This window comes from Bacillus rossius, chromosome 12 (assembly GCF_032445375.1).
Source record: "Bacillus rossius redtenbacheri isolate Brsri chromosome 12, Brsri_v3, whole genome shotgun sequence".
NCBI classification, from domain to species: Eukaryota; Metazoa; Arthropoda; class Insecta; order Phasmatodea; family Bacillidae; genus Bacillus; species Bacillus rossius.
In genome coordinates, this window is record NC_086339.1 from 3,432,884 (window position 1) to 3,453,581 (window position 20,698).

General features: G+C 49.3%; 2 protein-coding genes across 2 annotated transcripts in view; both read left to right on the forward strand.

The window, feature by feature from the left end:
- The window catches only part of LOC134537381 (uncharacterized), an 843,397-nt gene that overhangs the window by 812,499 nt on the left and 10,200 nt on the right, over positions 1–20,698 (forward strand). The window lies entirely within an intron of this gene.
- Positions 10,999–19,144, forward strand: LOC134537234 (glutamate receptor ionotropic, delta-2-like). Its single transcript, XM_063377501.1, has 9 exons — positions 10,999–11,143; positions 11,978–12,144; positions 12,908–13,228; positions 13,366–13,487; positions 14,643–14,816; positions 15,613–15,848; positions 16,148–16,362; positions 17,287–17,462; positions 18,913–19,144. The coding sequence occupies exons 1-9, from the start codon at positions 10,999–11,001 to the stop codon at positions 19,142–19,144; spliced, it is 1,788 nt and encodes a 595-aa protein (XP_063233571.1).

Sequence of the window (20,698 nt, forward strand, 5' to 3'; positions counted from 1 at the left end):
GCCGGTCCCCTCCCCGCGTGAGCGGTCATCCTCGGCTCCCCGGAAGGCAAGTCCAGGACCACCTGCTGGGCCCTGTCGACATCGCCCTCCCCACTGAGGAGCCGGACCGTTACCCCGTCTGTCACGTCCTTGCTCACGTCCGTCCCCGTCACCCGCCGTTCCCAGGAGTGGACGTACCTCCGTCCACGTCTCTGGGTAGGCTCCGGCAACGTCACCACTGGTTCACTCAGGTCGACCAGGTCGCCCTGAGCAGTGTTGTCATGTGTTACGTCCTCGATGAGTGGTCCATCAGTGTCGTTGGCGTAGGCGCTGACGTCATCAGGCGGGAGCACCCGGTCCACGAAGCGCTCCAGCTCTGCCATGCTTGCGCCACGCGGACCCCTTCCGCCCCTTCTGACGGGCGTCCGTTCCCCGCCCCCTCTTGCCAGTTGCCAACCACCGTTCCCCTTTTGCTGTCCCCCCGTAGGAGGCTGAGTCGGTGTCGTCGTGGGGGCCCGTCCATGTGTCGTGCCCCAGGTGTCGTCGTCCCTGTCAACGTTCCTGCCAACCCCCCGCAGTGACTTGGGGTGGGCGTGTCCTCGTCGACGTCCCTGATCCGGCTCCGGTGGCGTCACCACGGGGTCACCGAGGTCGACCAGGACTCCTACTGCGACGTTGTCATCGGTCCTGTCCCGTGTGTCGTTGTCCCTGTCAACGTTCCTGCCCACCCCCCGCAGTGACCTGGGGTGGGCGTGTCCCCGTCGACGTCCCTGATCCGGCTCCGGTGGCGTCACCACGGGGTCACCGAGGTCGACCAGGACCCCTACTGCGACGTTGTCATCGGTCCTGTCCCGTGTGTCGTCGTCCCTGTCAACGTTCCTGCCCACCCCCCGCAGTGACCTGGGGTGGGCGTGTCCCCGTCGACGTCCCTGATCCGGCTCCGGTGGCGTCACCACGGGGTCATCGAGGTCGACCAGGACTCCTACTGCGACGTTGTCATCGGTCCCGTCCCGTGTGTCGTCGTCCCTGTCAACGTTCCTGCCAACCCCCCGCAGTGACCTGGGGTGGGCGTGTCCCCGTCGACGTCCCAGGTCCGGCTCCGGCGGTACCACCACAGGGGCGCCGAGGTCGGCCAGTACACCTTCGGTGACGTCATCCTCGGCCTCGTCACCGTCCACTGGTCCGCTGTCGTCGTGGTCGTACTCGTCGTGCGGGTCGCCTATCAGTCGAATGTCGTCCCTGTGCCCCTTAGTTGTCCGTCCGTCGGCGCGACGCACGAGGTACGAGGTGGTGCCCAGTCTGTCTACGATCTCCTGTGGCCCCGCCCACTTAGGAGCCAGACTGGCGCAAAAGCCCCGCTCGCCAGCCGACAGGTGATGACACTTAACAAACACCTGCTGGCCAGGCTCTAGTCGTGCTGGGGGCTGGTGCGTCTGCGGCGTACGTCTAGTCAGGTAGTCAGCTTGGCGACGTCGGGCGTCTTCGCGCAGATCGTCCGTGGTCATGTCGTGCAAGTCGGGGGTTGCTAGCGCTTCCCCGGGCAGGGCGAGGTTCCGGCCCTGCACCAGTTCAGCGGGGGAATGGCCCGTGACCGCGTTCGTCCGACGGCGCAGGCAAAACAGCAGCGTCGGCAGGTGCAGGTCCCACTTGGTGTGGTCCTCGTCCAACCGGATGCGCAGCTGAGTTTTAATGTCCTGATTCCGCCTTTCGGTCGGATTCGCGCGCGGATGGTAGGTGGGCGTCGTGTGATGCTCCACCCCCCAACACGCGCAGGACACTCGCCAGCTTCTCCCCGTGAACTGCACCCCGTTGTCCGTCAGCAGGACCGCGGGGTACCCGTATCGCGGGAAGAACTCGCGCTCGAGCAGGGCAATCACGGTGCCGGCTTTCACGTTTGGTACTGCGAACGCCTCCGCCCAGCGGGTGAAGACATCCGTGACCACAACAATGAATCGCCGACCACGGGACGTGCGAGGATACGGCCCCATAATATCCACCGCCACAGTGTGGAAGGGATTCCGGGGCCGTCGTGGGACCTACTGCTCCTTGCCGTCGGGTCGCCTGGACTTCCGCTCCTGGCAACGCAGGCTGGCCCGCACGTAGCGTCTCACTTCTGCCGCGTCGCCAGGCCAGCGGAACGTCCGTCTGACCTCACGCAGCGTCTGCTCCGCGCCCGGGTGTCCCGCCAGGGGGTGTTCATGCAGGTAGCTCAGGACCCAGCGCCTGGCCTCGGGCGGCACGTGGGTCCGCCACCCGCTCGACCTGTGAGCCCCCCTGGTCTGGAGCACCCCGTTCAGGCTCCGGCAGCCCGGTATCACCCCCTCCCCACACTCTGTCAGTCGGGTCCGGGTGTCGGGGTCCCGGAGTTGCGCCGCGTGGACCCACGCCAGCAGGTCAGTCATAGTCTCGGGTCGCGCGTCGGGTGCAGGAGCAGTGGGGTTTGTCAGCGCGTACAACGCGCACGGTCGCGGCACCGAGTCCTCTACCCCGCGCTCACGCTCAGGGAGGAGCACTTCCTCCCAGCCCTGGTCGTCGTGGAACTCATTCTCAGGGTCCGGATTCCGGGACAACTCGTCGGCCAACTGATTTTCACGTCCAGGAATGTGCTCGACCGTGAACGAGAATTCCTGGATCAGCATGGCCCACCGAGTGAACTTAGACTTCCGGCCCTGAGCGGAGTCCAACCAGCGGAGGCATTGGCTGTCGGTTCTCAGCGTGAATGAGCGGCCCTCGACGTGGTGACGGTACCTCTGTAGGGCCCAGACCACCGCAAGGCACTCTTGCTCATTCACGTGATACTTCCGCTCAGCCTGCCCAAACTTGGCACTGGCGTACTCGATCACGCGCCTCTCGCCCCGGTCATCCATCTGGTACAACACCGCCCCCATCCCCTCCTGACTCGCATCCGTCTGGATGAAGATGGGGCGGCTGGGCACCAGGCGTGAGAGCGTGTGACAGTTCCTGAACCGGCGCTTCACCTGTCGCAAGGCCTCGTCCGCGGCGGGGGTCCACCGGAACTTAGTCTTCGGCGACAGTAGGTCCGTCATCGGGGCCGTCACCGTGGCGAAGTCGGGGACGAAGGACCGCAGCCAGTTGAGCAGCCCCAGCAGCTTCTGGAGCTGCTTCCTGGTCTTCGGTGCCCCCTTTCCCTCTATTAGCTCCAACTGCTCAGGTCGGGGGCGGCACCCCTCCGCCGTCACTATGTGTCCTAGGAACTCTATTTCCGTGGCCCCAATGTGGCATTTCTTTGGGGCGCACGTCAGTCCGTGTCTGGCCATACGTTCTAGCACCAATGCCAGATGGTGCGCGTGTTCCTCCCACGTCCTGGACCAGATGATAACGTCGTCCAGATAGGCACTGGCGAACTCACCAATGTACCCATCCAGAACACGTACCATCAGGGCCTGGAACGTGGCAGGGGCGTCCATGAGACCAAACGGCATGGCGCAGAACTGGTAACGTCGACCGTCTGGTGCCGTAAATGCCGTCTTAGGGCGGTCCTCCAGACATACCGGCACCTGCCAGTAGCCTGATTTTAAGTCTAGTGTCGTGAAAATAGTGGCGTCCCCCAGTCCTGCCAGTGCGTCTGTGATATTGATCTGCGGGGGCGGGGCGGGAATGGTCAGTTTGTTTATCGCCTTGAAGTTTACGCAAAAGCGTAGACTTCCGTCTTTCTTGGTGGCCAGCACCACCCGTGAGTTATACGGGGAGGTGCTGGGTTCCACTACCCCGTCACGTAACATCTCGTCAATTTGAGTCTGTATGGCCTCCCGTTCCCGGATGCCAAATCCGTATACCTTCTCAAAGGGAGGGCGGTGCGGTACCATCGGTATCCGGTGCTCCGTCACGTTTGTCCGTCGTAGCCGGTCCGCGGCCGCAAATACCTGTGCCTGAGAGGTGAGGACATGGTTGATGACATCGACGTACTCCTCTGGAACACCGTGCTGAAGGTCTTCTAGGCGAATGACTGACTGAGGGGGACTGGGGGGAACCTGGTGCACGCCGTACACCGTCCAGCGCCCCTGGGTGCCGAAGTGCATCCGGCCAGCTCGTACTTCCACGGTGGCGTCGACCTCGTGCAGCCATGGGACCCCCAGAATCAGCCCCTCGCAGAGCTCGGGGACCACCCAGGCCTCGACGTGGCTAACGTGACCAACGATGCTCATTGTTACCTGAGTGATGCCCCCTGCTGCAACGACGGCATCCCTGGTGGCCAGCTGCACCAGCTCCCTCCGCGGTGTCACTGCCTCCGCTCCCACCAGGTGGGCCGCGATGTAGGTTCGGCTGGCGGCGGTGTCCACCAGGGCCAGCATCTCCCGCCCGTTAGCGCGGACAGGAATTCGCAGCAGCTCCGGCTCCTCGGGGCCGACCTGCCCCAGCTGTGCAGTCGTCTGTCCCCCACCGCCCCCGGCCACCTGGCCGTCCGGGCGTGGGGAACTCGCGGCGAGGTCCGCGGCTCGCTCCGGCGCCGACGTGTTGACGTTCCGGTGGTCCACCTCGTCGACGACAGGTCGACGAGGCGGCTGGTCCGGCCCTGGTATAACCGGCCTCAGGGCCGCGGTGGTGGCGCCGGCAGTCAGCTGTCCCTGCACGGAGATGGCCGGCGGGATGCCTGCGCTGATGCTCTGGTTGTCCGCCCCGTCGACGGCGTGTCGACGAGGCAGCTGGTCCGACCCTGGTATACCCGGCCTCAGGGCCGCGGTGGTGGCGCCGGCAGTCAGCTGTCCCTGCCCGGAGATGGCCGGCACGATGCCTGCGCTGATGCTCTGATTGTCCACCCCGTCGACGGCGTGTCGACGAGGCGGCTGGTCCGGCCCTGGTACACCCGGCCTCAGGGCCGCGGTGGTGGCGCCGGCAGTCGGCTGTCCCTGCCCGGAGATGGCCGGCGGGACGCCTGCGCTGATGCTCTGATTGTCCACCCCGTCGACGGCGTGTCGACGAGGCGGCTGGTCCGGCCCTGGTATAACCGGCCTCAGGGCCGCGGTGGTGGCGCCGGCAGTCAGCTGTCCCTGCACGGAGATGGCCGGCGGGATGCCTGCGCTGACGCTCTGGTTGTCCACCCCGTCGACGGCGTGTCGACGAGGCGGCTGGTCCGGCCCTGGTATACCCGGCCTCAGGGCCGCGGTGGTGGCGCCGGCAGTCAGCTGTCCCCGCAGTTGCCTCGGCGTGGGGACAGCTGATGAGGAGTAGTCCCGTTGTCCCCTGCTTCCCGGCGGCATACAGGACGTTAGTGCGGTAGGCGCCGGTGGTGGTCGACGTGTTCTGTCAGTTACTGGGACTGCCGGTGGCTGGCGGGCCGGGGAGCGGCACCCAGTTGTCCCTCCGCCCCCGGTCCTGCGTTTCCCGCCTGCGACGTGTTGCCTTCGCGCGCCTCCTCCCACGCGGCTCTGGTGGGGCAGAGGCGATGCCAATGGTACGCGTCCGGGCAAAAACGGCATCGCGGCGGACGTTCGTCCCTCTCTCTCGTATCTGTCCGCTCGTGACGTCCTCCTGTCGCAGCTGGTTCCGGGCGTTCCCTGGTGCCACCGCGGTCTGTTGTCCTGCGCGGTCCCGCGCCGCCGGCGTAGCTCACCACGGCCAAGTCACTGTCCGTGACCTCTGTGACGGTGACCCCCCGCGGCCCCGAGCGAGCACGGGGAGCTCTCGCGCCCCTGAGTGCCGTCCTCCACTGCGACATGTCACGTTCGATCACGCGGGCGAGGGCCACGAACTCCTCCGTGTCACGACCAGCAGCCGTCCTCATGAAGGGGCGAAACTCTGGCAGCAATTGTTCGACAATGGTTGGCAACGCCGCACTCACGTCCCCACTTGTCCCCAATCGGCGGAACATGCGTAACTTCTCGTAAATGAACTGCTCTGCACTCTCGTCCTCCTCCTGGTTTCGGCAATAAAATGTCCGCAAACACATTGCCCGCGCCTGATCGTTATCAAACCTAGTTTTGACTTGGCGTACAAAATGTCCCCACTCGGTATCAAAACTCCCGGCCATTGACCACCAATTCCTTGCCTCACCGCGGAGCTGTCCCGCCACTCGCGGCGTCCACTCCGCCCGTCGCACTTCGTACAGTTTTAGGAGGTGTTCACACTCCCGCAAAAACTCCCGCGGGTCCTCGTTGTCTCTCCCCGCAAACTCTGGCAACTCAAACTGCGCGCTCACGTACCGCACTACCGGCCCATCTGCGTCCGCGTGCCTGTCCCCCTGTTCCCGATTACTGTCCTCAACTGTGCTGTCCGTGCTGTTCGCGCCCTCGGCCGCGCCACCGGACCCGCACACCTCGTTTTTTACGTCCATTTTCGCGGAGTCTCCCTCCTCACACAAGTCCGTTTCGAAACTGATTAGATCGTATCTTTCTTGTCCCGCCTGTTTCCACGCCATCCTGTCCTCCTGTGCTACTGATCCGCGGATCGTGAACACAATCTCCCCCAGTAATACAATACGATCCTCCCCAGCGCGTTATCTTCAGTCCGGGATACCGCTGCACCGCCGTCTTGTATTTCTGTCCCCCACGACGCGCTATCTCTCGCCGAAACGTCTCGTGTTCGCGCCGTTCCCGCGCTGCGTTATCTCCCGCCGGCGCGCCGGCGCGACGTCTCGAATTCGAGCCGCTCCCACGCCGCGCAGCCGCACCTGCTTCCGTTCTGTCCTGCACCTGCGCGCTTGCGTGCGCTTGCGTGCGCTTGCGTGCGCTTGCGTATGCTTACGGCCCCACGTTGGGCGCCAAATGACGTCCCTCGGCTTCAGGTCCCCGTTTTCCCGTTGAAATAAATGTCCTGTTATGCCCGTACTGCCCTCGTCGGAGAGGTGTGGGTCCAGGCCAACGTGGCCGGGACCGGGAAAGGCGGGACCTGGAGGGAGAGTGAAGTGATTGCGAGGAATGTTGGTCGGTTGTCGCAAGCAGAACACGGCATTAACGAATTTCACGAGCCGTCTTTTATTAACGCTTATAAAGTCCTGCCGCAGCCTGGCGGAACCGTCGCGGAACAAGTGCCCTACCACGGCGACACGGACTCCCTGATGACGGGGCGGTTCTCAAATACGTTTCGGCGCGAATCGTAAAGTTTATTAATGCTAGGCTGACCCAGTGAGAGAGGGCCCGAAGACGGAGCGCTGTACATACGCGGCCCGTTACGTAATGTTCCGTGGACGGCGAAAAGTTCAGAGACTCGTAGCACCACGTTCGCGTTGTAGAAACTGCCCGCTAGACACGTCTCCCGATGACTCGTAAGTTAACAATGCTAAGCTGATTCGCGGTGGCAGCTCAGCTGCCGTGACCGACTGCGGACTGAGCGAACGTTCAATCCCGAGCGCAACGTGCGCGGCTCGCGGAGCAACGAACACGTCTGTCTCCGCTCGAGACCAGGACGCGACTGCCTCTCCCCGCTCGCCCGCGGGCCGGCGCCCGCGGGTGGCGGGGAGGGAGGGGAAAATCGGCCGGCGTGGGAGAGAGCTCCGTCCCGCGGCGCGCCAGGCTGCAATTACATACTACGGCGAAACACTTCAGAAAAAGTTATTGAATTATTTACAAAGACATACACGAGACATTAATTACACAGCGAACTTGCACAATGAATAATAAATAAAATAAGTTAATTACACACATTCAAATCCCTTAATCGTTTACAAATATATACACACTGAAATAAAAGATAAAGTCACATAGAAAAAACACTCGTTGGCATGCTAGGGCGCACGCGGGTGCGTCCCTGGCCGTCGCACACACTGGGGTTCACTGGGGGGGAAAACAGGCCCCCTCAGGCCCGCGTCGGTGGCCAGGTACGGCCTCTGTATCTGGGAGGGTACGACGACTGTCGTCAGTGTATTGTATTCGTAAAAGAAGGGAGTCAAGATGGTGCCAAGTTTCCGGACATTTTTTTCAGCTGCCGAGGTATTCTGTTGTGTTCTGTATGCATTTCTTATGATGGGAAAATCGGCAGATGTTCGCTTCCATGGGAGACAGAAAACTATCACGTTTTTACGCCATCCGATCAGAAAGAACTTTGTGGTTTTTAATGTTTATTTTTTGCAGAAAAGTTTTAATGGGAGGGCAAGGAAATTTGAATACTGTCCTTGTACAGAGTTGTGTACTTTTAAAGAATTTACACAAAATTTTCTCTTTTAATTTGTTTTTTTTTTAAAACTGCTTTATTTAAGGGACTTCCTAGTAAACTTTCTTATGTTAGATCAATATTTGAACCTGGATGTTTTTACTTGTGGAGAAAACAGGTCTGGAAAGGATAACCCGATTAATTAATTGAGTTTTGTTATTAGCTAATATTTACTCTATATTTAAAGTACAACAATTTAAAAATTCAAAAAATGTATCACTCTTTCATTAAGACTTCAGTTTATTCCCCTTACCGGAGCGACGCAAGGCTCAGGAATCTTGGAAGCTATCGTCACCAAAAACTTTTTCTTGTGGCAGATGGGCTTCTCAAATTTTCAGAAGCCATTCAGCAAATACTTCTCATTGCGATCTGCTCTCATATTTTAGGTGAGCTTGTATTCATTGAATGAGTAGAAGAGGTTGCATCACTTGAGAGATTCTCCAACGATTACTGCTCAAGCTGCGTTTGCAACACCAGGTAAACATTCCCTGAAGTGTCTGCCCAACAAAATAATTTAACTCAACTGGCTTTTGGATGCTCATGAAAATTAAAATGATCAGGTTGTAATGGTCGATAACAACTGATTGTTAGCTAGCTGCAAGGGAGATGTACTTCTAAAAGTATTAGTAACTGGACAGGTAGTCACCATTAACTAATTAATTTTGGTGTACTAATATTTATTCAAACATATTAGTTCAATATTTTATTGCATACATTTATTTCATCATATTGTTACGAACGTGAGCAGAGCTGCGGCGCGCGCAGGTTCGGAGCTGGCTGGCGGCCCAGAACGGCCACTGACGCCACGTGGCCGCCGCAACGTGAGACGTGCCGCGCGCGCCTGGTGGATCACAAGGGTCGCCGCCTCCCCTCCCTCCTGCCCCTCACTTCTAGCTCTGTCTCGGCGCAGTTATCTGACGCCTGACAGCTGGGGAGTTCCGCGAGCCGCCGACGCTTGTCTCGAGAATTTCTGGTGTCGGGTCGGCGCGGAATGACGCGACTGGCCCCAGCCGCGCTCGCGACTTCTAGAAGTGGCACCACGGCTTATATAAGCCCGGGACGCCGGCCCTCCGGGGAGAGTTTTTCCGGGGCGATAGTGCGGAGTTCCTGGGCGAGCTAGTTTCTCGGTGATAGTTGGGTGGCGAGAGTGCCGCGGGTGTGGCGAGAGTCCCGAACGAAGCGTCGAGCGGAGCTTCGGCGAAGGGAAGTGCGACGAGGGCGGCGAAGTGCGGCGGTGGAGACCCACGAGGGGTGCTGCGGCGAGAGTTGCGCCAGAGGTGCGGCCCAGCGAGGTGTGTGGATTGTAAAAACGAGTGACTGGGGAAGCAACATTTTTAAGTGCAATTGTTTATTTGGAATTTTTATATGATTTGTTAGTGAAGTAAATAATGGCAACCAATAAAACTACGTAGTGAAATCTTTAATTGGGCTATAAATTTACGAACCCAGTAGTTTCCCACACGGCGATTTATTATTGCTTTTTAATAAATCGTAACGATATATATCGCTGAATCTCTCATACTAAACGACTCGCTCACATTTTTTTGAGCTCCCCGGGTATCACGGTGGACTTTCAGGCGTGGACATAATCTCGATCGCCGTCATATTGCGTGACTCGCACCCTCCAACCAGTGGGAAGGCGACAGGCCGACTCCAGAGTGAATTAGCTTCTGTTTGATGTAATATTATAAAAATATATATAAAATAAACTACATTAAAGCAAACACAAATTTCGTTGTATCCTTTAAATTACTAGACTTTTAAACGAACCTACCAAGGAAAATTAAGTATTACTTACAAAAATGATCTTTATTGGTTTTTAAATACTAAACAAACTTTGCTATATTTTTTGCAAGTGAAGTTTATAACTTAAAATATCTAATATCATTCACCAGGTAACAATTTTTTTAAAAAAGAAACAGCTGCAATTATGATATACATTAAGTACCTATTTTGTTAAATGGACAGCGACATGTTTATTCTACTTTGCTTTGGTCGAGAACTGCGTGGGACGGTTTTCTGTTAGCATTCTAGGTATCGTGTGTATGGAGAAACAGATTTTCATCTCTTCTGCTATGCAAACTTTTGTGTCCACTTTTATACCATGGGTATAACAGAAGGTACAGCAGAAATTGGGCATCGTGTGGGGAGGGCATAAATATATTAAAAAAGGACAAAAACATACGAAAAGTCGATTTAATTTTAATACAATAACAATAATTATATATAATATGTGCTGAAGGTGAATAAAACCTAGCCTCATGATGTACGTTTATTTTTATGATTAAGTATTAAAAATTATTTTGTTGTCACCCTTCATGATTGTTACACTGTGGAAAAACAAATACAATCGAAACGCGAAAGGGGGAAAAACCGATATATCCAACAAACATTTTACCGATAGTAAGTAGATGAAGGAGGAAAGTTGAAACTTTTTTCTTCAGTTCCAAAAAATATTCGTAACTCGTAAATAATAAAAATTTTGGGGTTCGCTTCCACTTTGCCATTCAGCATGACAGAGCTGCGCTAGTATAATCGATAGATAAAAAAAAATTGTGTTTGAAGAGGGTGGCGAGACAATCACGATAAAAAAACTTTTTTTTATTCCTTCACAAAGTCAATAACATCTCCGATTCTCAAAGACAGAATCTCATTGGTGTACATAACTGTAGCTGCAGATATCGACAGAAGGAAAGAAATTTGTCGAAGTGACTACGAAATGGCGCAAAGAGATTCTGTTTGACCTACTGAATCATCAGAACGGCACAGAGATTTCGCACGACCAAACTAGGTTGAGAGAAATTTTATATGCAGCTATTACATGCGATCGATTATGAGGGAGACTACGGAGAGAAAACTGATGAAGCACTTTCTAACCGCCAGCAGTCCCGCCCGCGGGCGTTGAAGAGGAATATGGCTGCCATGACGGTCTTGCTCGTGGCTGCTGTTTTGTCTCCGGGACTGGCGATCTTACGAGAGGACGTCTTGCAGATGGTCGGAGACTACTTCGAGTACATCCGAGCGAGACAAGTGACCCTGTTAACCTGTTCAACTCTAGGTGAATCTTGCAGAGGGAGCTGACATTTTTCGTGCTTTGGTTACATTTGTTTGGTTGATGTTTCTTCGAGCTCATTTTACAGTTCTAATCTATATGTACTTCCAACTGGTTTTACATCGTTTTATTCTTTTTTATTCCGTGGCAAAATAACCATTGTCATGATAAGAAGTCATAAACTTATATAGAGGTGTGTAAGCAGCTAGGATAGCTGCCGCCGCCTCCCCCCCCCGCCCAGAAACACTCCAACAAACCGCCCTAAACACAAAGGGAATTTTTATTCTCTTTTCCTAAAGTGGTAAAATAAATAATGCAAGGAGCAAAGTCCTGCAGTAAAAGAAAACTTGCAACTAATCCTCACAAGCTATGGCTAAAAATGTATTTTATAAATAATTTTTATTTGTGTTATTGTTTATTATTGTGTGGCCCCGTGGACCCTCCACCACCATAAAAAAGGTTGAATACCGGAAAATGACCCCGCTTCTGCCGGATTCCAAAAAATGCATCCCATCCTTTTACCTTGACACTATTTCTGTTTCGAGCTGGTACGCTCTTATAAGAAGTGCTGTCAACTACTTGGACAAATGCGACGACACGTGCCTATATGCAAAATATTTTATGGAAACTCAAGTCATCCAACTTATCAAAAAAAACATAGACGTGTGCTTGTGATATTTTCGAGGATGTTACAAACCTCCAAAATATTTTTGGCCAAACATATGGGAAAGTTTTAAAGCCGAAAAATTAACTGTGTAAAAGGCATGCCGAAGAGTAAACTGCTCGCACTTGTGTTATTGTTGTTGTTTGGACGCGATCAATCATAGTTCGCTGTTGTAGATGCCCACAAGTTAGGGCGGCGTCTGGGGGGAGCACGCACGTGGGTGTTCGCCCCGGGGCCCAGCCAGGGGGCAGCTGCCGTGGAGGCGGCAGCCCGCCAGGACTACCACAAGTGCGGCTTGTTCCTCGACCTGGACTGTCCCGAGGGCGAGCGCGCCTTGCAGCTGGTGAGTACCCATAGCAACCCATGTCATGGTCGGTCAGACCCACCTGCAAGTTCCCCGAGCCCGTCGAACACACAGGACCATCGTTAAAGTGGTGAAAGACCCAGGTGGGGGGGTGTTAAAATCCCTGGGGCTTAGTCATCTGGTCTTGGGGGGGGGGGGGGGAGAGAAATACTTCAGTTTCCAGATATTTAATGCACGAGGTTACACTGATATTGGTGCGAAATCACAAGTTTATTGCTAATAGACATTGTCGTTACCTCCCCTAACGTTTTTTAAGTTCCTAAAGCTAAGTTACTATTTACAGGGTACCAGATGGAGAATAATATACAACTGACTGAGTTCCAGCAAACATTAGGGCATGAGACTACTCAGAGTCAGGGGGTAAATACCTAAAGGCCTAGTTAGGTTGTTTTGGAGGTACGATGCATGAAGGTTGAACTAATAACTAGTATTTTGAACACAAAATTTAAAATTTCAAACATTATTATGCCCATGCGAGAGTAGAGATTTAATTGTAGACAACAAACAAAAATAAAATCCTGATTCTGTAACCGTAACTAGTAAACTTGCTCTAATCAATAGCAGAGCCAAAGAGAGCAGCGAGCATTCTGAACGTATCTTATACTGAATGGAATGGACATATTTGTAAAGAGTTACATTCTGAATACAATCACGAGCTTCTGGGTCCACCACTAAACCCAATGCAGTCGAGGCTGGGCCAATAAGGCTAAAAACATTCGCTGCATGCGACCTCCTTGGGCAGGCCTCGGACCGCCGCCTGCTGAACGGGAGCTACCACTGGCTGGTGTGGTCGGCTGGGACGAGCTTGAGGGAGTCCGAGCTGGATCTCGAGCTGCGAGTGGACAGCGAGCTGGTGTGGGCGAGCCCTGACGGAGAGGATGGTATGCTGCTGCACGAGGTGTACCGCGTGGGAACCGGCACGCCCCTTGTGCACGCCACGGCGGGGAGCTGGGCCAAGCCTGGGGGTTTGCGCCTCCAGCCCTTCACCTACAAGTACCTCCAACGGCGGGACCTCGCAGGCGTACGGCTGCGTACCGGCATCACGGTGAGTCCCCCGCAGTGGGTATGTGGTCCTGTCTATCAGTGGCACAACCAAGTGTTGCAACCACCAGGGTCGCTTCCACGATATGCCAGGTACTGGACCACTTCCAGCTATTCATCTGAATGCTGAAGCTAAAGTTTGCATTTTTATTGTGGTAGATCAACGCACCTCTGGAGAATCCAAAAGTTAACTTGTTGAAGTTGGAGAACCGGCAGCTGGATGCAATGGCCACCTACAACTATGGCCTGTACATCATGCTCCAACAGCAATTCAACTTCACGTGAGTGTGGTTCATCATTTTTTTACCCGTTATTATTTTTAATAATTTGATGTGTGGCGATGGAACTGGCAATATATTTTTTTTACTACCCATCAGTATGAAAGTTGTGCAGAAAAAATGAATGGTGTATAATATTTTACAGACAATGCATGTATTTTCTTGATTTTTTTCTTCTGGTATTTTTTGTAAATTTATTTGAATTACAGAATGAATTAAGGGTAGCTCTCCAATCTAAGAACAATATTATTTATCCTGTTTGAGAATCTCAGTAGTATAAAATTTAATAACACCTAATTTGCGAAACGAACAATTTTTAATAAAGGAAATATTTGCTTACACTAGCATGAGTGCCTGCGCCCCTAATTTCTTCTTGACAACCTAGTTTAGTTCATATTGTATTATGTTGAATTGTATTCTACAGTAACTATCTAATATCTGATTTTTAGAATATAATATAGTACTAAAATTGGAATTTTGTTTTGTATTGTAGTGCTGATTTTCATTAAAATTTATTTCATCTGTCTATACTTTTATACATATTTGAAGAAAAATATTTTGCTAAATGAAGGAGATTGCAAGAAGGAAAAAAAAAATGGTCGTTTATACTGGATTATAAACAAAAAATAAACAATGAACCACTGGTGGGAAAGGAAGTAACCCGAAATAGTTAAGGGTGAAGAATATGGACTTCCGCTAACCCGATTTTATTTACTCTAGACGTCTCCAGTCGGTCGTATACTTACCTACTGTATAAAATTTCTGGCAGTTTACATATTTTTCACCAACATTTTTAACTTTTCTCCAGTGGCAAATGCAAGTGTGTGTGTGTGTGTGTGTGTGTGTTATGTGTGTATATATGTGTGTGTGTGAGGGTGGGTGAGATAGGTAGACAATTCTGTCACCACTCCCCTCGAAATCCTACAAAATCTATCGTACCCACTAACAAAAGAAAAAAAAATTAAAGTAAACAGCCGGCAACGTACTTCTCTCTTTCTTCCTTCTTATTTCCCCACGGATTAAAATTCTACAAATGGTCCTGGTTTCTTCAAAAATATTGTGGGAAGAAAAGCAGGCAGAGAGAAGATTTCACAAATTCACATACACCACTCACCTCGTTGAGCTCACTCAGCTTACATGCCATGTGTACGTGCGCAGCATGGACCTGGTGGTGACGGACAAGTTCGGGTTCGTGGTGGAAGACGGAAACTACGACGGCCTCACTCGGCTGATCGGAGAGCAGCAGGTGGACACGGCCATCTCGACGCTGCTGATGAACCGGCCGCGCATGGACTACGTCGACTACAGCACCGGCTACGGCTGGGAGTTCCAGTGAGTGTCAGTCTCCGCCGTCCTTCCAGAAGATATGATCATTGCCACGATGGGAGTGAATAGGAGATGCAAACCTCCCGAATATAATGCATCGGCTAATTGCACTGTCGGAGAGTTCTAGGCTACAACTGCAAAGAATGAAGTGTTACACAAAAGACTTTGCATATGTAAATAATTGTCTGTTGACACTTTTTACACATAGTGATATGAACTATGTATAAAGCCTATCCTGGAGAATACTTATGAGTATAGCAAGGATTTTATTTCGGGGTAGAGTAGTAAAAAATTATTTTGGATCTGTCTGCTTAATAATTCGTAGTAGCACCCAGGTGTGTTCATGTAACACACACTCGGGGCGAGGCGGCGATGCGCCATAGTGGTCTGTGCGGATTCGAGGAGCACTAATGGTTGGCGTCAGTACCATATTCTATAAAAATCGATTTATTTCCTCTAAGTTGTAGGTATATATGGTGAAACTAACCAAGTCTTCCTCGCTCTCTATTAATAGCAGGTATCAACATCCATAATATTCTTACTGCCATAATACAGCAATTTTTATTAATATATAAAGTCTGTTCGAATTAATTTCTTCTTCAGCAATTTCAGCATGTGTCTCGTATGATACTGTGAGAGTTTGGTGGGGCAGTCTCGTCGCTTCGCATCTTGTGGCGTCGCGTTGCGTCTCGACACATCCAGTGTGACCATCCAGTGTAGCTACCACTAGAGCGTGGCTGATTATGAACCGGGCTTGTGAACAGTGTGGTTGTTTTACTTCCTTGCCGGTTGCCGCGGACAGCATCTGCGCCATCTTCCGGCACCCGTCAGAGTCGGGTGGCACGGACGCCCTTGTCAAGCCTTTCTCGGGCAGCACGTGGCTGTGCACGTTCCTCATGTGGTTCGTGATAGCCGCCTTCCTGAAGGTGTTGGCGTGGGTGCAACCACACTATGCTGATGTGACAGGCGAGGATGCTGAGGAGATACCCTCGTGGAGCGACCTCATGCTTCTTGTCGTCGGCATTGTCGGCGAGCAAGGTACCGTTAATCAACATTCTTCACACCACTTAACATATTCGGACGTGTTTGCTCCTACAGTGGCAATGAGCCAATTAACAGATCGTTAACATTTGTGTTTTAAAACTATTTGAATGTAAATTTAAAAATTCTAAAAAAAATATGAAACAATTTTATTACATTGCTTGGATATATAATGATGACCATTTTCAATTTTCTTATTTGTTTTGTCTTGTTTATCTGGGTTATGTTCGGAAGAAATGAACGTATTTGCGGAATTCTTCTTTAAAGTAACTGCTTGGTATGATTGATGGTGCCAGGTACTTGGCTGGACTCGAAGTGGTTCACCTGGAGGTTTGTGTTCTTCTTGATGCTGCTACTGACTGTTCTCCTCAACACATTCTATGCCGCCATCGTGGTGTCTACCCTGCTAAACCAGCAGGCACAGACCATCAACACTGCCAAGGATCTCATTGACAGTCACCTGCATTTCGGGGCCGAAGACATCATCTACAACAGACCTTATTTCGAGGTGGTACCTACTCTCTTCAGCTTCACAAACTTAACAAACTTTAGTGAAATAGAGCGAGGTGATGCATTTTTAAGTAACTGGACTAACATTTCTTAACAGATGGGAACAATTCATAGTCTGGCTGTTCTGATTTCCCTTTTCTATGAGCTCATGAATTCACTTTTGCTTTAACTATAGCAGATGTCTTCCTTTATTACTCAGATATGTATGTAGGCAGTCCCTTTTTAATAACCTTGTGAACATTAAGTTGCACCTTATAATTAATATTTTAAAAAATTGTAAATAGTGCGCATGTCGTTACAATGACGGCCGGTATTCCAAGGCACATTGGGAATCAATCTTAAATTAAAAAGCCAAATAGGTTCAATATCAGTTAACAGTGCTTCAATAAAACCAAATACTATAGATTTTCATAGTATTTGTCAAAATTTACAAAAACAAGAATGGAAAGTTTCCCTTATAATTACTAACCCAGCAGTGATAACTAGTTGATAAGTGAGCAGAAATAAAATAAAGATTTGATAGGAAACCGGTGTCATCGATAACTTTTTCATTCTACTCTATAAAACAATACATTATGGGTCGAATATGGAAATGAACCGATTCATTGTTTGTCGTAAATAATACTATTTTAAAAATTTACAAGCTTTGTTTATCTGAGTTTTGTAGACTCACGTGAGACAACCTTGTGCTATGTACAAATGTACTAGTTACTAGATTATAGGTTTGTTTTATAATTCATTATGGTCTTGTTTATTAAAATAACATATTTACTTGTGTAAAATTACAGAACTTTTTTTGCTAAATTGTTTGAATATCGTGTGTTTCTAAGTACAGGTGAATTCCGACCACCTAATTCAAAAATTGTACAAGAAGAAAATGGCGGGACATGTAAGCTACTTTCCCATGGAGGAAGGGGTGACAAAGGTTCTGAAAGAAAATTTTGCATTCCACACAGAAGCAGTTAGAGCTTATCCTGTTATTGAGAGCATGTTCCCGGATGAGAAGAAATGTGCTCTAAAGGAGATAGAGTTATTCCCTGTGGAGATGGGCTTCTTTGCATTTCCCTTCATGTCTCCCTACAAGAAGATGTTCACTTATGGGTCAGTATGATTTGCTATCTGTATAAATTGTTCAGATTGTTTTATTTCTGAGTACATTCTGCTACCTATAACTACCTACAACTTTAACTTAAAATAAACTGTGTATGAATACTGTTAAAATATTTTGTGATGGTCGTGTAGATTTTCCATAGTCCATTGATCCTAGGGCAGTGATGAGATGTATTAGGGCGGAAAAGGAATGTGTTACACTGACAAATTCAATGTCCGTCTGTAATCTTCAGTTCATTCAATTTTCGCAGATCCACTAGACATTGAAAGCAGACATCTGTGATTGAATTTCAGAATATACCAGTATTTACTTCCTATTACATTAAAATTTTAGTGCATTCTATGTCTTTTATCTCAGATAACATCATTAAATTTTTGTAACACTAATACTTGTGATACTATTTAAGTATAGTCATTTATGATCCCTTCAAAATACATTTTAAGTTATTTGTTGAAAATATTTAAATGTGTATTTTGTAAATGAAATAAACTAACTTAAACAACTCTGTTAAAAATTAACTGATTGGGCGTCAGTTTAGTAACAAGAGGGTTCGTATCCAGTAAAGTTAATTTTAATCATCTTCTAAATTGCCAAGACACTTTAGCCTCTGCCACCTTCCCTTGAGTATGTACAAATACTTCCCAGAACTCCCGCTTCTTGACATTAATTTAACCTGTTAAAGCTTCCACCCATCGTCTCTTTTTCACCAGTTTGTAGTCTCACACAGGCCATAGTTTATTAAAATGGTTGCCTTCTTGTTACCTTACTGGGATTTGGTATTGAATCCTTCTGGAATATGTACCGCAAGTTAGTTTACAGTTGTATCGCAATAAGACAGTGCTTATTCACTACCTCGCCCGAAAAACGCCTTTACGTTTCTAAATCTAAAACCCAACTTAAAACTTTAAAATCATGAACCCTTCTATTCAATCATCGTGCAGGCGATTGTTCATCGATATATCGTCGAAGCCATTAAGCATGCTGCATTGCACTTGAATCTTGGGTGTCACATGATTTTAGCACACACACTTGTGAGATACAGAGAATAACTGCCTTTTTGACCAGAGGGAGTGCACTGTTAGCAAACCAACACTGTCTCACAGTCTATCTAGTTTGTCCCTCACCACTAGTGTCGCTTTGTCCTAGATTCCTATGCACTGGAGTACAGATTTTTTTCGTTCTAAAAATAAAATAAGCCAAAACAAAATCTAATTTTTGAAAGTAAATACTCATAATTAGTTAATGTAACATTTAATTTTTTTTCGAAAAAGTATTTATTTAAATACTAAATTTAATGGTATGTAAAACATCTTTAAATAAATATTTTAATGACATTTAACTTTGAAGTGATTTAAAATATTTCTTGAATATAATTGATACGATTCTGCACATTTTTAGTGGTTTGAAAAGGAACTTAGTGTGATTTTAATGCACATACAGAATGCGCAAGATTGCAGAGACTGGCCTGTGGCAGCACCAGAACCACGAGTGGCGTCCCTCCAAACCCACTTGTGCTTCTACGGGTGCCGAGGTCATCAGTGTCGACTTGTCGTCACTCACTCCGGCGTTCGGTCTGCTGGCGATCGGCTGTGCACTTTCCATGGTTGTGCTGGTGCTGGAGAACCTTCACGCCAAGTTTCACCATCAGAAATTCTCTGGGAACACATTCTGAACAGCCATTATTCTTCATCATCTATCTGCGATCGCATGGAAGTTTTTTGCCATTAGGGACATTAAAGTTATAATTGTGTTAAGAAAGTATATTCTTAATGTTCATGCATGTAAATTAATAAAAATTTACTATCACTGATTCAAATCATATTTAGGAAATTACAACTATAAAATAACAATAATACAGGGGTGCCCACAAGGGGGGGTAACGATGCAGACTGCGTCATTAAAATTTCAGGGGGGGTTAACGATGCAGACTGCGTCATTAAAATTTCGGGGGGGGGGGGGGGGGGTGGTTAAAAGACGAGAAAAATGTAGGTACATATTATTTACATAATTATAGCTTCTAATGTGAAAATACGTTTCTGGTGCTTTGATAATTGAAAGGGATCTTGTAAATCAAATTTGCAACCCCGCACTTTCCTCAACAAAAGCAGTTTGGCATCTGTCGTTTCAGGATGGAAATATTACCTGATATGACCAAAATTATTATTAGAAAATCAGTTTAAATTAATGCAAAATGTGATAAAATATAATACTAAAAAAGTATAATATTATAAAATAATTGAGTAAATCATTGAGAAAATGGCATAAAAAATTTCGTTGGGGGGGGGGGGGGGCATCATTAGGTTAGGGGGGGTGGGGGGTGGGAACCTCTGAATAATAATTAGCCAATGTAGTGCCTAGATTCATGTACATTTTTTTTACATTGATAACAATGTTTCATTTGGTGATTAAATCAGTTGCCGACTACCATGGCCACAGAAGCAGTCACATGGTAAGTCGTTTGTCCAGCCCAAATCTTCTACCGAATATCCTCTTTATTCTGTATTTATCCTACCGGTTTCAATGCATGTCATATGGTATCCTGCAGGACCAAGCCCATTGTTTTAACTGTGTCCATGCAGGTTTTATCTGGGCCCACCTTAGCTAGTGATGCGGGTCACACTGTCTCCCTGGGTGATTAAGGTGTAGTTCACGAGGATATTCAGGGATCGGCATGGGTCACTTGGCCAGAGATGTTGGCAATTTGGTGGTTGGGCCTTAATAGGCGGAATTAAACTCCCAATGATAAAGATGCTGTGTTTACTTTCACCACACATCCTGTACATGGTGATATCTAAATACATGGTCTGGTCCGCTTTGAGAGTCGACGACTCGTCCTTATGCCTTGGATTTATGCTTACTCGCGGTAATGCAGATCGCGACAAGTTTGCGACTGACTTTGGCAGAAATTTCGTCCACATCATAATGCGACAGTTGTGATACATAGAAATATGTTAAAGTTACTAATAATTATCATGTGAAACAGTAAACATGAAGGGAGGCGCCTGATCTGCCAACACTAATTGTATACATATTACAAAGAAAGCTACTAATATGCGCCAGTGCCATGGTAATGATCGGCACCCTAGAATAATCTTCGTTTCCCATTTTAAACAGATAATATTACATGATCAAGAATGTATTCTGGAGAATCTGAGTGTGATAAGTGAAGCGACTGGCAGTGTCTGGCCCAGTCGAAGGAGGCTGGCTACGAGGCAGATGAAACGAA

Excerpts from the sequence above, each read along its gene's own strand:
- LOC134537234 (XM_063377501.1), top strand. The coding sequence starts at position 10,999 with ATGGCTGCCATGACGGTCTTGCTCGTGGCTGCTGTTTTGTCTCCGGGA. Across the intron at positions 11,144-11,977 it reads GTTAACCTGTTCAACTCTAG|ATGCCCACAAGTTAGGGCGG; the intron begins GTGAATCTTGCA and ends TCGCTGTTGTAG. Across the intron at positions 12,145-12,907 it reads GCGAGCGCGCCTTGCAGCTG|GCCTCGGACCGCCGCCTGCT; the intron begins GTGAGTACCCAT and ends CTCCTTGGGCAG.